The sequence below is a fragment of the Artemia franciscana genome, unplaced genomic scaffold, assembly GCF_032884065.1.
Source record: "Artemia franciscana unplaced genomic scaffold, ASM3288406v1 PGA_scaffold_36, whole genome shotgun sequence".
Taxonomy (NCBI): Eukaryota; Metazoa; Arthropoda; class Branchiopoda; order Anostraca; family Artemiidae; genus Artemia; species Artemia franciscana.
The window spans coordinates 720,798-743,309 of NW_027062672.1; the positions used below are offsets into that span (position 1 = coordinate 720,798).

The window sequence follows — 22,512 nt, forward strand, 5'->3', positions numbered from 1 at the left end:
AAAAAGTGTAAATGTATCCAGGTTTTCAAATAGCATAGGTAGGATCTTTAGGGAATCATATTAAGTTTTATTTTTCAGGTCAACATCAGAAGCTATAAAGCTAGATTAAAAAATACTGCTTATGTGAGGATTAAAAATTGTTGAAAAAGTTTCTCCAACATATAAATAGCAACCAAAACTATGGATTCTTATAGAAAAAACTGAAATTGTATAAAGTATTATTTTTTTTCCATAGAAAAGACTATGTCAATAAAAAACGAAAAGAAATTCATTTTAATACATTTTTCCATTTCAAAGTAAAATAAAGAGCTCCATTCAGCCAAAGAGTAAAAATAAAGCCAAATAATCTCCCAAGCGCTAAACTATCACAAGTCATCATTAATAAGTACTGAAAACAAAACACGTTTTAAATGTTTTCATTTTTTTTTAACTTTCATGAGTAAAAAAAGTCAAAATCTGTACAAATAAGTATCAGTATATATCAATTAAACTGGCAATCCACGGTTATTTGTTTGTTTTTTGTTTTTTTTTTTCAGTAAAGCGCAAATTTTGTTCCGGTCTTGAGAAGGTATAGGGGCTATAAGCCCTATTCATGTTAACTTTTGCTCATTTTGTGTTTGACTCAGCTATTTGTTGTAATTTCTGTTCGTTTTTGATTTTCATTTATTTATTAATGATGATTTGTTGTAGTTTTACGCTTAGAAGATTATTTGACTTTATTTCTGCTCATGTTTGGTTTAATGGAGCTTTTTACTTTTCTTTGAAAAACTTGTTTTGTGGAACAAGATTTTTAATCATGGGCTGAATCATGGAAGTAAAATGACAGAATCAAAATGGGCGAAATATCACGTTCGATAGAAGTCGACTGGTTATAGAAGTTACCCGTATATATTTTTTACACACTTTGTGCAGAAGACGTAACGATAAGCATGTTCACAAGCGTAAATGTAAAGATAATTTATATAAATAATTATTGTGTTACAAATTAATAATATTAAAAATTTATAAATGATTAGGAAGGGCTAGGGGGAAGGGAAAGGGCAGGGGGTAATAGGTTCGCCTACGAAGCTTCAGATGTTTTGACTCAATCTTAGAGGGGAGCATGTAATTCTTAATAATGATGATGATGATGATGAATAACAATAAAAAATTAATGTAATCAATATAATCATACTGGTACACTATTTATGGACTGGAAGTGTAGACATTTTCAACATATGCGTGTTCACAAACATATTTATAAATAGTATGAGCTTTAAGGGAGACACAGAGAGAGGGGTGGGTAGTCTTAACTTCGAACCTTTTTGATACTAGTGACCAATCTCAAGAAGGATGGCAGAGAAACAAAATAAAAATTGATACAATCACTAAAATTGAACTGGGTACAAAAAATATTAGTGCATATTTATAATAACGTAGTAACATAGATAACGTATAGTAACGTAATTGTAGTAGTCCACTATCTACTTAGTGGAGTAGCACTCGAGGTAGGTACAGACATTTTTATAATCAAATGAAGTATACTCCAACCCTGTCAAAAAGAAACATTTAGATGACACATTCTAGAGATTTTGGGGGAGGGAAACGATTTTGGCAGAAACTCAATAATTTTTCTAAATGTCATGCAACCTTAAAAAAAAAAAAAAAAAAAAAAAAAAAAAAGCGTATTGTGCGTCTTGTAAGGGCCTGAGTTCTAATTATCTCATCTAACCCTCCACCCTGAAGATACCCATCAAAAGCGAAATGTCCAGGATTGGCTTTGCATGCAGAAAGAAAATTGCATCCCTTGATTTTTGAGGCTTATTAACTACCGTGTAACTGTAAACATTATGAATATACACACAAGCCGTATGCAGGAGATGAGTTAGAGGGTTATGAATCCCACCCCTGAAATTTTTTTGACTCATAAAAACGTAACAAGAATGCATATAAACAAATTTTTCAAAAGGTTTTTTTAATTTTTTTTACCCCCCCCCCCCCTGCAGAAAATACGGTCTCCACCGAACAAAAAATCCAGGATACGGCCTTGTATAGACGTTATTGATTTATTACTTTAAAAAAGGAAGATCTTTCAAATTATAAATATTTCATTCTATAAGCATTGCTAACCCAATTAGACACAACTCGCTATGGATGAAGAAACATTAAGTACTAAGGGCAGTGAAAATACAACCTGTTTGAATTGGTTAAACAGAAGCTTGCACAACCATAGGCATATATATCTTTAAAGACATTGAATTGGGAATTCAATTTCTAACGAAAAAGACTGCTCTACGTAATTATGTGGTTTCTCCCAGTAGCCATTGCCGAAATTCAAAGAAAGAAACACGGGTGACAAATTAGTCAAAAATAAGACTTATGGCGACAATAATTTCTAAGACCAAACTCCCTTCATATTTGTAAATAAAACGACATGAAAAGACAGAAAAACGGGTATAATATTTCAAATAAGACAGTTGAAAATAACAAAAAAAAGTCTTTTCTTCACTAATGTTGTTCACTAATGAATACCCGGGGCTATTAGAATAGAGCTTGGTTCAATTATGAGATTGAGTATCCTGTGCTGGATGTGGATCTTGTTTTAACTATATATTTTATTGTCTTATCGTTGTTGACTTTTATTTTTTGCTCTTTATTTATGTTATTATTTCATTTATAAACAGATAATTTCGTGTGTAGTACGTTCATGGTGAGAAAAACTTGCTGATGCTCGGTGAGATACTTAAATGAAGGCTCAACCAGGCTTTGGGCTTATGTAGATTTATTTTAATATAACTGGAATTCAAAAATGCCGCCATTTTCATGAATTTTTAATAAGGGGCCAAGCTATATTTTATTTTCATTTTTATACAATTTTAAATCTATTTTAGAATTGGGTTTTTAATAAACAATGATTCAGTGTCGTGTCTTATGTTTCCATTCGCTATTGAAGGAACTATATATAATAGAATTAAAAAAAAGAAGCAAACTGGTATTCAGTAAAACAACCTTGGGAAATTGCAAAACTCTTAGAAGCTAATAAGAAAAAAAACACTATTTTCTCCTATCTCACGTTCTGTACTTTCACAATATTGATTTCAGCAGTAGAGCTAAAGAAAAAAACTACTTGACGATAGTTTTTCAGAAGCCTCTTTTCAAAATTGTTTTCTAACAAAAAGTTGTTATCCAAGCAATTTAGTGTTGAGCTAGATTGGATCTGAGAAAATAAAAGAAAGCCTGAATGTCTTGCTTCTAGCATCATGTAAAAGCAAATGTTTAAAGAATCGCAAAGAAGAGAGAAACCTTAAATTGAACGTTACTTGTCAGCTGTATTTTTTGGCGCGAAAGAGCTCTTCTAGGTAAATAGCTTTATTCCTGTTATTTTCTTGTGTTTCGTGTACAAAATGAATTTATCGTCTTTATGTCAGTGAATTCTACGCAAAGCAAAAAAAAGGTAAAAAAAAAACAAAGTGAGCAAGAGGCTTAACGCAACCACAGTCATTATATTTTGCTAGAATCCCCTTTTGTCTCCTGACAAAAAGTAGTTATCTAAACAATATAGTATTGAACCAGATTGGATCTGAGAAAATAAAAGGGAACGAAGTCTTGCTATGAAAAGCAAGGAAACAAATGTAGGTAAAGACTAACAAAAAGCTATTATCTGAGCAATTTCATTTTTAACCAGATAAGATCTTTAAAAAAAACAATGAAACCAACTCCTTAAAAAAATAGTGAATAAAAAAGAAAATCTTAAATTGTTCACTACTTCTTATGGTTTTTCACACTACTATGTACAATAATTCCCGCTAGCATAACTTCATGCTTCTCTAGGTAATATTAGGGAGGAAATTTCCTCCATCAGTTCTAAGCAGGCACGACCTCTAGTTGAATTAACTAATAAAGAATAAACTTCAACTGAAAGTACGGAGCAACATTAAATTTTTATAAAGTTGAAGAATTCTTCCGTATATGAGGGTTGTCTCCTCTTCAATACTTCGCTCTTTACGCAAATGTTTTTAGAACTTTTAGAAATGATTCTTATTCTAATTAAATAGCCCTTGTGATTCAGGAGTTGTTCTTAAGGAATTGGGACAAAAATTCGACTTAGCATAAAGAGTGCAGTACTGAGAATGGGGCAACCCAAGTCGAGACCCCCAAGGTCCTCCCCTTGCTAAGGCTCTATCAAGTTAGCTTTTTGGGCAAGTCTATGAAGAAAGTAAAAAGAAAAGATATTACAAACGAGAATCGTTAAAACAATAAGAAAATATACAAAAATATATAAAATAATAAGCTTATTTGTTTTGTTTGTTTTTATTACAATCAATTGTTTCTTTCAATTGAATAGCCTATTTACAGAGGAAGTATGGATAATTTGTGCTGAGAACTTGCGGTCTAACACACCGTTATAAATTTCACCCAAGTTCTAGTTGAAATCTTTAAATAAAGGAAGTATGGCTTAGTACTTAGACAAAAAAAAAGAATAATCTGAATGCTTTTTCAACTCTGAGCGCTATTTCGAAGGTTATTAGCTTTGTGCATATAATTCTTTTTCCTTCCGAAGCTTAAACAGACAAAGTAAAAAATGCAGAATAAAACGAAAAGCGTTGACCACACAGAGTCAAACAGTTCGTGGTAAACTGTGCTAAAAGTAAATGAAACCGTAAAAAAAAATAAATAAATAAAATGATTACACGCGTGACAAGAATTTAATTTTTAATGGTGATTCCAAATCTGTAAAATTCTTTATGTACAAAGTTACTAATGACAGTAATTATAAAAAAAGAAATTCACAATTTTAGAGGTAGGGAGAAAATACCACCTAAAAGCACATAAAAGAGATGAATATTCATCAAAATTGTACCACGAAAAAAAGAAAACATATCTAAAAACCCTATTCCAGAGGATTTAAGCCGCTATAAACAGAAACACATAATTTTGCAATTTTTTTTTTCTTTTACAAGAAGACTGGTCAGGGATGTCTGTGCAAATTCCGTTGGAAACCCCATGAAGAGTTTTAAGATTAGCATTCGCCAAGTCAGCACTAATGCGCACTAAGTCGCTCCTGTCTCTCCATCTGAAATTCTGTTGACTATACGAAACCTAAAAGGAAATCCTGCTTCTGGATTCGACTGAGTACACACTAATGTGTTAAAAGCAGTTGCCTCATCAATCATAGAGCCTCTTACTTACTTGATTAACAATTTCCATTCTTTATGTTTTTCAAAGGTTTTGAAAAACCCATGCAGCAGCAGCTACTCCAGTTTCTGGAAAAAAGGGTTTTCTAATACTCATCAGCTTGGGTTTAGACCAGGACACTCCACCCAAGATGTACTAACAGCTCTGAGTTTGTGGATCAATGAAGTTCTGGATTCTCTCCTTCTACCAGCAGCGGTCCTGATTGAAATCAGAAAAACATTTGATACTATGTAACAACCCATTCTCCTCGGGAAACTGGAGCACATAGGAATAAGAGGCGAAACTCTGGATTGGTTCAGATATTACTTGAGGGACCCCAGAATTTATTTGGGAGAAGACCCAGGAAATAATGCATTGATCAATTGTGGTGTTACCCAAGGGTCAATATTAGGATCACTGCTGTTCCTGATTCATCTTAACGATCTGAGTAGTGCATTAAACCCAACACGCACTATTCTTCGCTTCTGTAAGCTATGTCACGATGAAGCTTCTTTTCAGCCTGTAGGTGATGATGAGCTTGTGGCTTTTGAAGATGATACCATACTAGGCTGTTGTGAAAGGGATAAAACAGTGCTCATTTCGAAGCTTAGGGCTTTTCTCGAGGAGACGTATCTTTGGATGGATTCTAACCATCCTATTATTAACGTTGATAAATATTGCGTTTTATTTCTTTGCCGGGTCGGATGTGTCCATCCGGAGATATGTGGTATCGAAACATCCAAAAGTTTGATAAGTCGATCAAAAAAGCGTTTTGCAAAATACCTGGGAGTCCTGCTTGATGAGAACTTGTCATTCTTGCATTACGTTCAAGCAATAGAGCTGAAGATATCGTGGAATTGTGGAGTAATAAAGAAACTAAAGAACACTTTACCGCAGGGAACACTGGTCCTGCTATACAACGCTCTTATAAACCCCATTTACAGTACTGTACAATGATCTGGCAATCGAATTTTAAATCTCATCTGCAGAAGCTCAGTTCGATTCATAAGCGATCTTTGAATTCAATTGGAAAAAAATGAAGAGTATTTGTCAGTGGAATCGTCAGTCATCAGTCATGCTTGACCTTTGTGTTCAAGTTTCTAGCTGGTGAACTCCCGTTTGCAATTTAGTTTTGAATTGATAATAAACCCATTGAATTGAAAAATTGTATTTTTTTTCTTTTTTTAACATTCTAACGTTCTAGCAGCCTTAAATTGGAATAGGTGCTTCTCAGAAGAATCATTTAAAAACTTTAATGCGTTTTTGAAGTTAAAAAAGATATTGAACGACATAAACAGCTAATTAGTGTCATCTTGAGCAGGAAATTAGCAATTTTGGCTTTGTTGAAGCCAAAATACTAACAATAGTAAAATCTGAGACGGCTAATCGGTTTACCATATGGCTAACAGCAAAAGTTGGCCAACTTAAATATGTCTAACCATAAAAAAGCATTTACATAGACTCCAAACTTCACCATGCTGAAACTTGGTGGCCTTTTTCAGAAAAAAAAAGTCCATATAAAATTTTCAGTGAGTGTGGAAGGTATTTGTAGTGTCGCGAATGGTATTAGAGTGTTTGATCGATGCAGATCAAATACTGAGGAGGTCAGTTGGTGTTCCTATACAGAGAAGGGATACCTGGAGCCTTGAAAGGTGGGTATCAGCCCCAGCTTTTCCTACTTTTCGTGGTGTGCTCTTCAGATTGCGAGGGAAGAGTTTGTACCCCTAACCTCCTTTCATTTGGAAGCATATGCTTGAACTAAGCGTGGTACATGAATGTGAAGGGAAAGCCACTTCACTCCCCTTTCAGAGATACTCTGAGAGTGAAATATAATATTACGTTCCTCTACTTGTCCGCACAGACGAGACAGGAGGAATGTCACCCAAGTGTAACATTTTCCAGATAATCCCCCTCCTTTTAGTACAATTGGAAACCATGGCTCTTCTCCCCCCAAAAAATGAAGGTCAATCTTTTTTATTGTTGTCTTGAAGATTTATTTTCATTTTTGTAGCATTTTTTATTCAGAAGTTGAACTTTAGAATAATGAGCGGGGAGTAGAGAGGAGCTGCGGACCGTTTCATATAAAGGACAATTTTTGTCCACTACAAGTCTTAGTAGCGTTTTTTACTTTCATTTGAAAAAAAGAGCTTTTATTTTTCAACTCTTGTCCATGGAGGACTATCATAAATACCTTAGAAAAGACCGGCAGTGAGATATCCAAAGTCAAATATAATGTCTTATAGCCCACATTTCTTAGATATATTAGATCCCATTCTGTAGAAACTAAATCCTCTTTCATAGAAACTATAGATACATAGTATACATGTTACTGTATACATACTTAGTATACATACTACTTGTCATAGCACACATATCCATGATGCGACACTTAAATGGTTCTAAGCTATAATTTCAGAAGTTTAAAGACCCTCATTACTATGTTCCCAGCTTAATATTTTAAGTAACCCGAAACTACAACAAACTTAATAATGTTCTACAAATATTCTCCTACGACCAGTTTCCATCATTCATCAAACCCCCAAGGAAAAAAGTGAATTTTACAAAAAAAAAAAAAAATATGACAATCAAGTGAACCAAACAGATTTTCTTATAGATCAAATTAGGATTTTTTCAGAGACTATTCCCTAATCATTTGATGCATCTATCATAGGAAGTTTGAAAATATAGGTCTGACATGCGTTTTTGGGGGATAGGCCTCCATAAGAGAGCCTGCGCGCCCCAATTTTTCTACTTAAAATGCTCTTACTATTGATATATGAATGAAGAAAATAGTAGTTAGCAGCAAATAAGTGCGTATGAATTTTGTTGGAAATTAATTCTTACTTCGAGAGGGCGTGATATTTCATCTAACTCCCATGAAAACAAGAAAATTTTCTAGAAAATATGAGTACAATCAAGTGAACTTTAGAGACTTACGGGGACCTTCGTTTCCACGTTCGTGTCTGGCTAAGGGGATTTATTTCTAAAGCCCAAGCCTTGAATATATACATTTTTTCGGAGGAACTAATGTTAATTTAGGCACAGCGCTATAACTAAAATAAACATTTACTTATTCTTTAAAAATTTTTTAGAAAATCTTCTGAGAATTTTAAGTTTAGCCCACATTTATGGGTTGGGTATTAGCACCATTTGACAGTTAAGCAAAGGGGTGAGAGAAAATAATGGACAATTCATTGAGGATCTAAAGCCGTCAAAAGTTTAAGAACCTTGGACCAAGGTGTCCACAGGTACGGCAATCTGCATACATGAAAAAATGGCTTACTTCAAGCTCCTTGCAGAATTTCTTTTTTGTTGTCACAGGTCTTGTATCGAATCCAGGAAGTGACTGCACAAGCTGCTCGGCAGAAGCGGCAAGTCGTGCGATTTGTGACTCTATTAAAACTGGAGTTGCTCCACTATTGGGCGATGTGCTCAATGGATATTCTGATACACACTGAAACATAATTATCCTTAAATAATAGCCACGATATCCCAAAGGGAAATAAGGAACATTCCCCCCCCCCCATAATTTTGTCAGAAGCCACACAAAATACACAAAAAGGTTTTTTGCAGCAAGATCAGCAACATCAGTACAAAAAAAAATACATACATTAGAAGCTCAGCCCTAGGTTACCACCAATACTGCTTGACAGTTAGATCAGCACCTAGCTACCTGAGGGTACAACTGCTCATTCTCCTCCCCCATTCCGATATCTTTAGACCTTTACTCTTGAAACGCTCGGGTGATTGTTCGATTTACTTTAAATACTTTCTTATGACGTCTTCTCACCTAATTCGGGGTGACCTACTTTTGTTTAACCCAAGATAGATGGCCGAAAAGGACAATCTCTGGCAACCTATCATCCTTCATGCATAAAACTTGGCCTAATCATCTTTACCTTTCTGTCATTATGAGGGCAGAAAGTAGGGTTGAACCCTATATTTCCTACAGCTTTTTCGTAGATATATGTTCTGCAGAATAAAATTATCCTTTTGAGAACTTCTCGTAAAAGACGTTTCATGACCTCCACAGCCTTTCAAAGCACCTCCGTTTCAGTGCCACAGTCATTAGAATGGCTTTGCGCATTCTAATCTTAGTTCAAAGACCTATATTACAATTCAAAACCTTTTTTGACTGTGAAAAATTTCCCTGTGCCTTGGGTATTCCAATTTTTAGACCTTCGTTGTATCAATCATCTTTAGTAATAATGCTACATAGGTAAGTACAGCCTACCATTTGATTGATTTTCACTTTACCTAAATTAGCTCTTCACAGACAATTAATATTAGTCTAAATGACTTAGTCATCTCAAAGTAATTTTCAAACCTATTTTAGCACCCTGAACTCTCAAAACTTACAATTTCTTCATTTCGCTAACAATTTTGTATAGGACACTCGGGTCATGTCCATAATCTCATTCTAGGAGAGTTTTACCTTCCCACTTGATACTAATTCTTTCCATTGACTTATCTATATTCCTTAGGGCAAGGTCTAATGAAAGAATTCATATAAACGGGAATGGGACAAAACCCAGCTTAACTCTTGACTCTGCACCGAACAGACAATCAACCTTACCTCCTACCATAATCGCTGTGATATTATTTCCATACTATCCCATACCATTGATAGCATTGGTTTAATTTATACTTTTGTAAAGATCACACTCTTCTTTCAGATTTTATTTCCCTTTTCTAAAATTATTTACTTTTGTGTGCGCTAATAACTTTTAGTCAGTAAGTTCAAAATTCATTTTTTCAATATATAAAATCATTAACAGTAAATTCTTTCTATAACAACATTACTATCAAACGTTCTTCATTTAGAAATTTGATTACTCTTGCCAGGGTCGTTCACTACTTAAAGTTTGTTACTACAAACTCTTTGAATTAAAATTTAACACGAAAAGGGAAAAAATCCCCCTTTCCCTTTTAATACGACTCGTTAAGGGTAAGTTGTAAAATTCAGAAGAGTTTTCCAGTTTGCGGACGAAGAAGAAAAAAGAAAAATATCATTAAAGTTAGAAATATTTCCATTGGTTTTTCAGAAGAAATAGAAATCTCTAATACAGCGTACTAAACAGTGACAGCAATAAACAAAACACAACTGTCCTAGCTCAAAAATTGAAATTCCCAGGAACTATTGAATATTAGACTCTTATACCATGGAATAATCTCTTGCAGAATACGAGATCTAAATTTACTATCTCTTTTAAATTTCTTGCAAATCATTTTGGAGAGGTCAGAGTTAGAATCCTAGATCCCCACTATTTTGATTAAAAAACGGCTGGTTCGAATTTGATTGAAAGGCTAGGATAAGGGAGGGTGGTTCTTTAAATTTTTTAATCGTTACATCTACTAGAAAAGGCAATCAGATCTCTTCCAAGCATGATGGCGGTACAGACGAGTGTCATAGTTGGGCTTTGGGTATCTATACCCCCTTTATATGAAGGGAAGGGGACGATAATCTCTAAAAAAAAAAAAAAAAAAAAAAAAAAATCCATCTTAACCATAATCCAATGAAATTGAGTACTAGCTTTCTGAGTGAATAGCTTCGCGTATCTGGGTAGTATTATAGGTAAAAATGGCAGATATAATGTAAAAAGTAGAAGAGTAAAGGGGGAGGTTTTCTTTCGCAGTTGAAAAAAGTTCAGAAGATGACAGAGAAAGAACGGGGTTTAAATACTTGTCATAAAGACAATCAACAGAAGGATTTTTCAGCTCTAATCTGACCTGGCCTTTTTAAGGGAGGGAGCATCTTCTTTCTCGTGGTTAGGAAATTTATTAGAGCTGGTTGTCAAATATAAATCATAATTTTAAACTTGAGGGAAAGTAAGCGCTAGTGACCTACTATTTAAGGTAAATATTGTGTAAGCATAGAATTACATATTGATTAAAACATGAATAAAATGTGAATAATAGTGTTAATGTTACTAATGATGACTAACAACGAGGGTTAGGATCTAATTAACTATAATTAATTGTATTTGAAATTGTGGGCTTTAGATATCACCAAACTTCTCACAGAACTTGATTGCAATCAACTAAAAAAATCCTTAGGTTGTCAGCCGAAAATTGCTTGAGCAAATTTGTTTCTTAAAAGAGTGTTACAGGCCAGTGTTACCAAATTCCTATTATAAGAGAGCGCATAAATTCTGCAGAAATGCGCTGAAGCACCGTTTCTTGAACGAAACCGTATTGAGGGTTCGATTTTTGAAATATGCTTTGAAGAATCCGCTAACTTGAAGAATTTCAAATGCAAACACCGCAAAAAGCGCTTAAATGATGCAAGTGAGACTCCATCTGAAAACACTGTTTTACTCTTGCAGATCTAGATGCTTTGGCTAGTACTTTTAAAAGTAAACTATCAAACCAGAACAAATTTTGACTCTGATGATCCGGTACGGGTAATTCTACATGTATCTTTAGCAAAAGAAAAATACGGTTTAATTCTTTCGCACTGTACTCTTTACTTAGTCTAAATGTAACATAATTTAATTATTTTGATCATCACTTGCATCAAATCTTTACCTAACTTTAAAACTTGCTTTTAATTAAAACTGATCCTAATAACAATATTTAGTTAATGTTTTCCAAATATATATGACCATTCCAGGGTGGTCCAACCGACGAATTGATTTAAAATGGACTACACACAGCATGTGATCTCGCAAGCTTCGTGCACCTTTTCCCATGCCATATACCCATGTCGGTGAATTTGTGATCCGACTTGAATACACTCACATATCTTGACGTTCCAATCGGGTAAAATCTTGATACGGCAATTTTCCAAGAAATTTTCCAAGAAAAGAATGTTAAATCTAGGAAGTTGTATGTTCTAATCGTTGTAATAAAATTTAAATCCAATCGTCAGATTCTAGCTAGGGCGTTTTTTGTCCTAGCTAGGTGTTTGCTAGCTAGGCATTTGTTGTCCAGCATTTGCTCGCGTTGTGCTAGTTTGGTCTCTTTTTCCGCCTATGGATATAAAAGCTATTCTAACATGTTTCTATAATAAAAGGTAAGGTAAAGGATACGGCATTAGACTTTACAGTCCGTACCGGCGGTGCTGATCTCCGTTTCTTGGCCCTTCAGCCAGGAAGTGCAATGGGGGGTTGGGGGCCAGCCATCCTGTGCTTTTGCACACCCTTCCTGTTTACCTTCCCCAGATTTCTCCAGGTACCCATTTAGAGCTGGGTCAGACAAGGGATCCCAAAACCAGCGCACCAACCCACTCGGCCAATAATGCGTTGTCAAATCTATAATTCTATAACTCAATTTATTTATGCATAATTCTATAACTATGCTTTATTGATATTTATACATATTTATGCTTTGGACTAGGAACAACTCCTTGTCTCCTCTGTATGAAGTTCTAATCCCTTGATCGCAGTGCAAAGAAAAAATGAAAGGTACCAGAAGCGCTGAAACTGTTCTCAACTGATTGAATTATTTCATTGTTGTTTTCTTATGAATTATTGTACTTGTTTTTTTCTTTTTTGTGATCACTACATCAGCATTGTAATTTTGCGTTTATGATGGGTAATAAATCTATAAAAATATACATAGAAAGGTTTTCGAAGCAGTTGACACAGGAGCAAAATCAGTACTTTGAAGCATCTAGGATGGTGAAAAATCAAATTTTCCGTTTTTGAATTAGTTCAGTGGAAATTTACGGTCATGTATATCTTAAAAAACTATAAAAAATTAGGAATCTAATTTCAACTTCTCGCACCTTCATCACCGTTCTTAACGAGTAATTAATGATTTTGAAAAGGCTTAAGTAAGAAAAATCAGATTCAACTAAATGAAACAGTTGGTTAATAAATAAAAATATGGGTATGGTTCTTACAGAAGAGTTTAATTGTTTAAGTACTGATTAACTTATTGTTTTTACGCTTAGCCATCAGAGCAACAATTCTAAAAAAGGGAAATCGTCCAAAACTGTTCTGCGTTGTTTTCACGGCAATCCTATTGGAAAAGAATACCGAATGTGAAATTTTACAAATTGTCCGTCATTTGGTCGAATGTTAACAATTTATAATTTAATTAATTCGCGTCAAATTCACACAGAACTACGAACATTGAAAAAAAATTAAATGGTCGAGTTTACCAGCTCAATCGATTCATGTGTTTGAAATCAAACATGTGAGAGCAGCAATTCTAAAAAGGGAAATCAAAAACAAAAAGGGTTCAAAAACAAAGTTTATTTTAAATTAAAGTTTGAATACCAATTAAAGGTCTAAGTTTATTTCAATCTATAACTAAAACTATACTAAAAAATACATCCATGTGCAGCTACGTAGTTTTTGATAGTAGCGGGCGCGAAATTAGAAAAAGAAGAAATGTGGGTGAAAAATAAGCAGAAACAGGCTGGAACATATGGGCACCAAACAACTTTCTTTATATGGCACCAAACAACATTCTTTATAAACAAAAAACTAAAAAAAACTATATAAAAAATTGGGAATCTGATTTACACTAAAAAAAAGAAACAAAAATAACTCCGCGTGTAGCTACTTAGTTTTTGATAGTAGCGGGCGCAAAATTCAAAAAAGAAGATTTGTGGGGGGAAATCAGCAGAAACAAGCTGGAAGATATGGCACCAAACAACTTAAGAAAATTCTTTATATGTGTAGTTGTCTTTATGAATTAAAGCATTGCCAATGTTTGAATTTTTACGGATGAAAAGCGCTGTCAAATTTAACAAGTTTTACTTATTTGTTTTCGCCATTCAACGTGGCAAAACTGACGAAAATGTGCTACTACCCAAAATCTTCATAAATTTGAAACAACCGAAAGAATAAACTTAGAATATCGTAGTTTTCAGTTATGAGTAGACTAAAGATGGGTCCGAGCAGCAGCGGTTTCAGGGCGACAGAGGGGAACTTGCCTCGGGTGTAGAAATTTTAGGGGCAAAAAATTTCAAAGAAATAATCTAACTGTTTTTAATCGTTTTGTAATGTTTGAAATTTTATTTTGTAAATTAAAGTAGAGGACAAATTTGGAGGTAAGTATAAGCAAATTAAATCTGAGATCTTTATTTTTTCCCATGCCTTCATCAGCATTCTTGACGAGATAATTAATGATTCTGCAAATCATTAATTGCATTAATGCAATTAATGATTTGTAAGCAAAGTCAGATTCAAATAAATAGAACAGTTAGCTAATAAATAAAAATATGGGTATGATTCTAGCAGAAGAGTTTAATTAGTTAGCTCTGATTAGCCTATTGATTTACGCTTAGCCATTAGAGCGATAATTCTAAAAAGGGGAAATCATTCAAAACTGTCCTACGTCGTTTTCTAAGAAATGTTCTCAAGTTTTTTAAGAAATATAAAATAGCAAAAGTTTGTCTCACGAGGCGATTTGTTTTTGTGGTGAAGACCGCTTTTCATCAATTTTTCCAATTTTGCAGTCCTTCGAAAAAGCGAGAATAAAAATTTTAACAACCGGTAAAATGAGATCTAGATGACATTCGTATTTATTCAGTTAAAAACTTTTTTATTCAACTTGAAAAATCTTTCGCTCTACGTTTGGTCTTTAATAACAGTTGGAAAATCAGAGCAATTTTTAGTGTTTCTTCTCTCCTCTAAAATCTAAATTATGTAACATAATACCTTTTGAAATTTCGTGGCTAAATTGTGGCCACGATAAAAAAAAGTGATAGAAGCTAATAGTTTTAATTTCTCCTGAATTCTCTTTTGCCTATCTCTTGACAGGGAAACAAAAATTAATTTGAATTTTCTTCTTACTTGGTTTGGCTCCGGGGATCCAGGCACTTCCTGTGGAAAATTAGATCCCTGACTAGAGCCTTGGCCTGCTGAAATGAGACCAGAAGCAACTGCTGAACTGGGACTAATTGTTTCTCCCAAAATTCCTAAAAAGGAAAAAAGGAACTAATGAGATAAAGGTGCTTTGTATAAAATGATGCGGTAAACGTTATAGTTCAAATAAGTAAAAAAAAGAAATATTGACTAACAAAATAGCAAAAATATTATTTCGCCATTTCTCATCTATTAATTTTTTACTGTTTATTTTTTTGCTATTTAACCTTTTTTGTACAGTACTGGAAATTATCTTTATCCAAATCAGAAAGAATTGTGATGAATTATGCGACGTAAGAGGGTCAAATTTCGAGAAGTAAAGGGTCTAAAAACTTTCAGTCACCTTATGAACCCAAATAAGAAGTGAGAATATAAACTTACTTAACTGATTCATGCAAAGAGCCTATTTTTACTTATTATTAATCCAGGGATCAAGTCAAAAATATTTGCCTAGAAATTTTATTATGCATTTTCAAAAACAGTGTGGGACTAAATCTACTTCTAAATTCTTTTTCAAACCCATTTCCTCGTTTCTTTTAGATTTCCAATTTGCAAAACCTAAAACGAATTTTTGATATTTTCATAATTTCGCAGTGATCATCTTTTGTTTCTTAAATACTGAACATAAGCCTTTGCGTGGTAGGTTTGGTAGTTCCAAAGAGACTGAAGATGTGAAATTTGTTCCTAAGAAAAAGAAGGTTAATGTACCATAGTGCATTATATATATATATATATATATATATATATATATATATATATATATATATATATATATATATATATATATATATATATATATATATATATAAAAGAAAATAAAAAAAGAATATAAAAAAGAAATATATATATAAAAAAGAAATCACCAATGCAACAACAAAAACACGTAATAAAAAGACAGAAGGAGAAAAGGAAGACTGTTTTCCTACATTAGTAATTAATATAGATCAGTAATTGAATGAGGCCTTAACCTTACTCCTCCATACAATTATATAGGTCAAACAGCATAGCCATACACAATCAACCATAAAGAATAATCCATGGACAGGCAGTCGTGTCGTAAGTAAGTATAAGTCGTCATTTACCAAATATCAAAAACAGTTAAAAAAAGGGACAAATAATTCAGAGGCAACAACCCGACACAAGGGCTCATCAGGAGAATACACACTTGCCCATAGGGTTTCGGAACTTTAAATTCCCTACCCAGGCAAGGCCTCTACGACGGCCTCTTCCACCCTCAAGGGGATGATTCCTCCCTCGACGTCCCGCTCTTTACGATAAAGTTATTTACTGTTAAATAAAGTAGAATTGAGAAAAAAGGTCAAACTCTAGCGTAAAGAGCGGGGCGTTGATGAGGAAGCAGCCCCTTTCATATACGAAGTAATTTCTGTTCGTTTTAAGTTTTAATGTCGCTCCTTACTTTCAATTAAAAAAAAGCTTGTTTTTTTATATTTAATTTCTGAACGTTTTTGAGTCTATGCATGTTTTGATTTTGGCTCTCCGCAGAGGAATAATTAAAACGAAATTTGCATATTTTTTGGGGGGGCTAAATGGCTTTCTCATAGTTTTGATCGAATGATTTTGAAAAAAAAAGAGTGGGGGAGGAAGCCTAGTTGCTCTCCGATTTTTTGGTTACTTAAAAAGGCAACTAGAACTTTTAATTTTCTACGAATTTTTTTATTAGTAAAAGATATACGTAACTTATAAATTAGCTTACGTAACGAGCTTTTGTATTCTCATGTTCTTATTACATATATGAGGGGATTCACCCCCTCGTCAGTACATCGCTCTTTACACTAAAGCTTAAATTTTGTCCCAATTCATTAAGAATGACCCGTGAATCACAAAAGGCGTAGAATAAATTGTTGAAATTACTAAAAATACTTTAGCGTAAAGAGCGAGGTATTAGGAGGAGGTGAGCCCCTCATATGCGTAATAATTTCTGTTAGTTAGTTTTAATGCTGCTCCTTACTTCCAGTTGACATTTTTTTTAGATTTATTTTTTCATTGTTTTTTTTTAAATAATGCTTGAAAATTCTACGCTCCCTTCATGGAAATTTTCGTCCCCCATGACAAATTACTCGATTGGAAGTTCCCCCAATATATCCTCCTCTTCTCGACCCCTCCCCCAACCAAACAATCCCCCTGAAAATGTCTGTACACTTCCCAATAACCATTAGTAGATGTAAGCACTGGTCAAAGTCTGTAACTTGTAGCCCCTCCCACGGGGACTGTGGGGGAGTAAGTCGTCCCCAAAGACATGGTTACAAGGTTTTTCAAATACGTTGAGTAAAATAGCTATCTCAGAATTTTGATCCGTTGACTTTGGAAAAATAATTAGAGTGGGAGGGGGCCTAGGTGCCCTCCAACTTTTTTGGTCACTTAAAAAGGGCACTAAAACTTTTCATTTCCGTTAGAATGAGCCCTCTCGCAACATTCTAAGACCACTGGGTTGATACGATCACCCCTGGAAAAAAAAACAAAAAAACAAAAAAATAAACACGCATCCGTGATCTACCTTCTGGCAAAAAATACAAAATTTCACCCTTTGGTAGATAGGAGCTTGGAACTTCTACAATAGGGTTCTCTGATACGCTGAATCTGATGGTGGGATTTTTGTTAAGACTCTATGACTTTTAGGGGGTGTTTCCCCCTGTTTTCTAAAATAAGGCAAATTTTCTCAGGCTCGTAAATTTTGATGGGTGAGACTAAACTTGATGAAACCTATATATTTAAAATCAGCATTAAAATGCAATTCTTTTGATGTAGCTATTGGTATCAAAATTCCATTTTGTCGAAAACTCGTCAAAAACTTTTACGACGCACAATCACGATGTTAGCTTCTTCTCCCATACTTTTCGAAATGAATTCCAATCTTAGCATTTATTCTTACTTAATTTAATCATTTGCACTAGTATTATTAGTATTATTATTGAGCATATATTATTATTAAGCATAATATATGATTTAATAATAATCAGTGTTTTTCTGTAGTCTTTCTTCACAAAAGTGTATCCGAAAAAGGTCGGAATAACAGCTGCTTTGTGAAGCTCAATATTGATATAGCCAAAACGCATGAAAAAAGAGTAATATTGTCAAAATGAAACATGAAATTTTTTCTGCAATTCTTTTTTTTTTAATGCCCCATTATCAAGGTCCTGGATACCTATGTTTCCAAGGTAACTGTACCATGTCGATACGGACTGTCTCCCTCGCATATTAGTTAGTCCTAGCTTTTCTTAAGGGTTAATTTAACGGTAGACCATGACATACTTATTAAAATGTAAAAGAAAGAAAACAACAGTCAGTATGAAGTCAGCAGGCCCGTATCCAGGATTTTTCATTGGGCGGGGTTACAAAAACATTAAAAAACGCTTGAGAATTTATCATTTTGTTACAATATTAAGAATCAGAAAAACATTTCGAGGGAGTTGTTCAAACCCCTTACCCCCAGCCCTCTAGATACGACCTTAGTAGTCGATCATCACAAAAGATGTAAATATCCTAGTAAATATAATCTTCGGTCGCTGAACCATCAGCATCACAAAGTTAGTCCCAATCATTTTAATTAATATAATTAGAAAGGGTCCATAACACCTAGCCAGTGACTCATCTAGCAAGAGCTAAGAGCTCATATGACACTTGTGACGAGATCGTAAGAGCCAAGAGCTTACATGGCTTGAGCTCTAGCAAAATTCTAAGAATCAATAGATTCATTTAAAAGGAAAATCAGAGGCTTAGTGCCGGTCTAGATTTAAAATAAGAGCTCTGAGACACGAGGTCCTTCTAAATATTAAAATTCATTAAGATCCCATCGCCCACTCGTAAGCTAAAAATACCTCATTTTTCTAGTTTTTCCTCTCCTTTCGGCCCCCCAGATGGTCGAATCGGGAAGAGCGACTTTATCAAGTCAATTTGTGCATGTTCCTGACACGCCTACCAATTTTCATCGTCCTATCACGTCCAAAAGCATCGAACTCGCCAAAGCACTGGACCCCCCTAACTCCCCCAAAGAGAGCGGATCCAGTCCGGTTACTTCAATCATGTATCTACGGCATTTGCTTATTCTACCCACCAAGTTTCATCCCGATTTCTCCACTCTAAGCGTTTTCCAAGATTTCCGGTTTTCTCCTCCAACTCTCCCTAATGTCACCAGATCTGGTCGGGATTTACAGTAAGATCTCTCAGACATAAGCGCCTTCTAAATATCAAATTTCATTAAGGTGGGGTCACTTGTTCTTAAGTCAAAAATACATCAATTTTTCTAATTTTACCGAATTAACACCCCTCCAACTCCCCCAAAGAGAGTCCGGTTATGTCCGGTTATGTCAATCACGTATCTAAGACTTGTGCTTATTCTTCCCACCAAGTTTCATGCTGATCTCTCCACTCCAAGCGTTTTCCAAGATTTCCGGTCCCCCCAACTCCCCCAATGACGTTGGATCCAATCAGGGTATTAAATAAGAGATATGAGTTACGAGGTCTTTCTAAATATGAGATTTCATTAAGATCCAATCACTCCTTCGTAAGTTAAAAATACCTCATTTTTTCCTAATTTTTCAGAATTAACCCTCCCCCCAACTCCCCCAAAGAGAGTGGATCCGTTCGAGTTATGCCAATCATATGTCTAGGACTTGTGTTTATTTTTCCCACCAGGTTTCATCCCGACCCCTTCACTCTAAGCGTTTCCTAAGATTTTAGGTTTCCCCCTCCAACTCCCCCCAATGTCACCGGATACAGTCGGGATTTAAAATCAGAGCTTTGAGACACAATAGCCTTTTAAATATCAAATTTCATTAAGATCCGATCACCCATTCGTAAGTTAAAAATGCCTCATTTTTTCTAATTTTCAGGATTAACCGTACCCCCGCTCCCCCCCAGATGGTTGAATCTGGGAAACGACTATTTATAATTTAACCTGGTCTTGTCTCTGATATGCCTGCCAAAGTTCATCGTCCTAGCTTATTTGGAAGTGCCTAAACTAGCAAAACCGGGACTGACAGACCGACAGACAGACAGACCGATAGAATTTGCGATCACTATATGTCATTTGGTAAATACCAAGTGCCATAAAAACGATCCTTTGATGCTACGTAGGGGGGTAACTAAGGCGAACTTTCCACCGGAATTATTTTACAATCAGAAGTGGTAGATCGAATACAATATGCAGGCTTCATAAAAAGGTGAACAATTTTATACCTAGGATTGTGAGTGCATCATGGTTTGTCTCACGGCTGGGGGTTCGAGTTGGAACTCTTAAGAAAATATTTTTTCGGGGGAAGGGGAACACTGGGCTTTAAATTTTGTATTTGGAGGAAGCGGACAACGTTTTCCTGGCACTCAGAAAAACCATACGCCATTGGTTTACTTTTAACATTTTTCGTCAGACCAACTCTTTGACAATTTTCTCATATTTACCCATGTAATTCACCTATTTTTTGTTTTTGCATTTTTGTTCAAATTAGGGGATATTTAAAATGTACCCCCCCCCCCAAAAAAAAAATAAGTCCTAAATATTTGCCTCTAGTCTGAGAAATATATGACAGAACAATCGTGAGTGAAGAGAAGAAAGGTAAAAGAGACAAGCAATAGCAATTACATAGTAATATAAAATAGTAATGAAATTAAAATAGTAATTAAAATAGTAAGTAAAAATAGTAATAGTAATCAAAATTACCTTGGCTCTGTGGAGCTCCGCTGCCATGAATAGACAAAACTGGCGACGGTGGGCTTGACCTAACTGAAGGTTGTGGCGAGGGATTTCGTTCATTTTTTCCACTTGCAGCACTTTGGGGCCTTGAGCTTGAGGACCCTTGAGTAGGACAATTTATTTGATTGGATCCAAGTGACAGCGAAATTGGTAATGGAAAGCCCGATAAAGGTAATGATGAAAATAGTGGCGACTGAAAGAGACCTGAAACACATAATTGTTTACTGTAGTATTTAGTTAAAAAAAAACGCCTGACTTTGCTTATTGCTGCTGTGTTTTGACCCTCGTTTGTTTATGCATGTTGAATTTGACGGTGGAATTTTCTTCCCGACCTAATCCTATTTTTGGAGTGCCCCTTCCCCATTAGAATAAATTTTTTGCCCGCTTCAATTTTTAACAGTTAAATCTTCTAAAAGAGACTAGGAGATTAGAATTAAAAAATGTAACGTAAGTTTTAAATTATAGAACAAAATAAAGCATAATAATCATTTCAAACAATTCGTGGTAACGAACTGTAGTAAGGAGCGACCCGGCTCAATAGTAACCAAAACTCTAAAAAATGGAATTTTGATACCAATAGCCACATCAAAAGAATTGCATTTTAATGCTGGTTTTAAATATATAAGTTTCATCAAGTTTAGTCTTACCCATCAAAAGTTACGAGCCTGAGAAAATTTGCGTTATTTTAGAAAATAGGGGGAAACGCCCCCTAAAAGTCATAGAATCTTAACGAAAATCACACCATCAGATTCAGCGTATCAGAGAACCCTACTGTAGAAGTTTCGAGCTCCTATCTACAAAAATGTAGAATTTTGCATTTTTTGCCAGAAGGCAGATCACGGATGCGTGTTTATTTGTTTTTTTGTTTTTTTGTTTTTTGTTTTTTTTTCCCAGGGGTGATCGTATCGACCCAGTTGTCCTAGAATGTTGCAAGAGGGCTCATTCTAACGGAAATGAAATGTTCTAGTGCCCTTTTTAAATGACCAAAAAATTGGAGGGCACCTAGGCCCCCTCCCACGCTAATTATTTTCCCAAAGTCAACGGATCAAAATTCTGAGATAGCCATTTTATTCAGCGTAGTCGAAAAACCTTATAACTATGTCTTTGGGGACGACTTACTCCCCCGCAGTCCCCGTGGGAGGGGCAACACGTTACAAACTTTGACCTGTGCTTACATATAGTAATGGTTATTGGGAAGTATACAGGCGTTTTCAGGAGGATTTTTTTGGTTTGGGGGAGGGGTTGAGAAGAGAGGGATATGCTGGGGGAACTTTCCTTCAAGAATTTGTAATGGGAGAAGAAAATTTCCATGAAGGGAGAGCAGGATTTACTAGCATTATTTAAAAAAAACAATTAAAAAATAAAAGTGAAAAAGCTTTTTCAGCTGGAAGTAAGGAACAGCAATAAAACTTAAAACAAACAGAAATTATTACCCATATGAGGGGCTCACCTCCTTCTAATACCTCGCTCTTTACGCTAAAGTATTTTCGGTAATTTCAATTACCGAAATAATAATTATTCTACGGCTTTTGTGATTCAGGGGGTCATTCTTAATGAATTGGTATAAAATTTAGCTTTAGTGTAAAGAGCGAGGTACTGACGATGGGGCGAATCCCCTCATATATGTAATAAAAACATGAGAATACAAAAGTTCTTAACGTAAGCTAATTTATAAGTTACGTAAATCTTTTACCAATAAAAAGATTCGTAAAAAATTAAAAGTTCTAGTTGCCTTTTTAATTAACCAAAAAATCGGGGGGCAACTAGGCTTCGTCCCCCGCTCTTTTTTTCTCAAAATCATTGGATCAAAATTATGAGAAAGCCATTGAG

General features: G+C 34.8%; 1 protein-coding gene across 5 annotated transcripts in view; it reads right to left on the bottom strand.

Moving 5' to 3' along the window:
• Positions 1–22,512, bottom strand: part of LOC136041735 (NGFI-A-binding protein homolog) — a 183,924-nt gene that overhangs the window by 87,161 nt on the left and 74,251 nt on the right. For all 5 annotated transcript variants that reach the window (XM_065726484.1, XM_065726483.1, XM_065726485.1 and 2 more), the window contains 3 exons: positions 20,650–20,886; positions 14,904–15,028; positions 8,438–8,608 (listed from right to left, as the gene is read on the bottom strand). In XM_065726484.1, the coding sequence (XP_065582556.1) occupies positions 8,438–8,608; positions 14,904–15,028; positions 20,650–20,886 (533 nt within the window). The remainder of the gene's footprint in view (positions 1–8,437; positions 8,609–14,903; positions 15,029–20,649; positions 20,887–22,512) is intronic.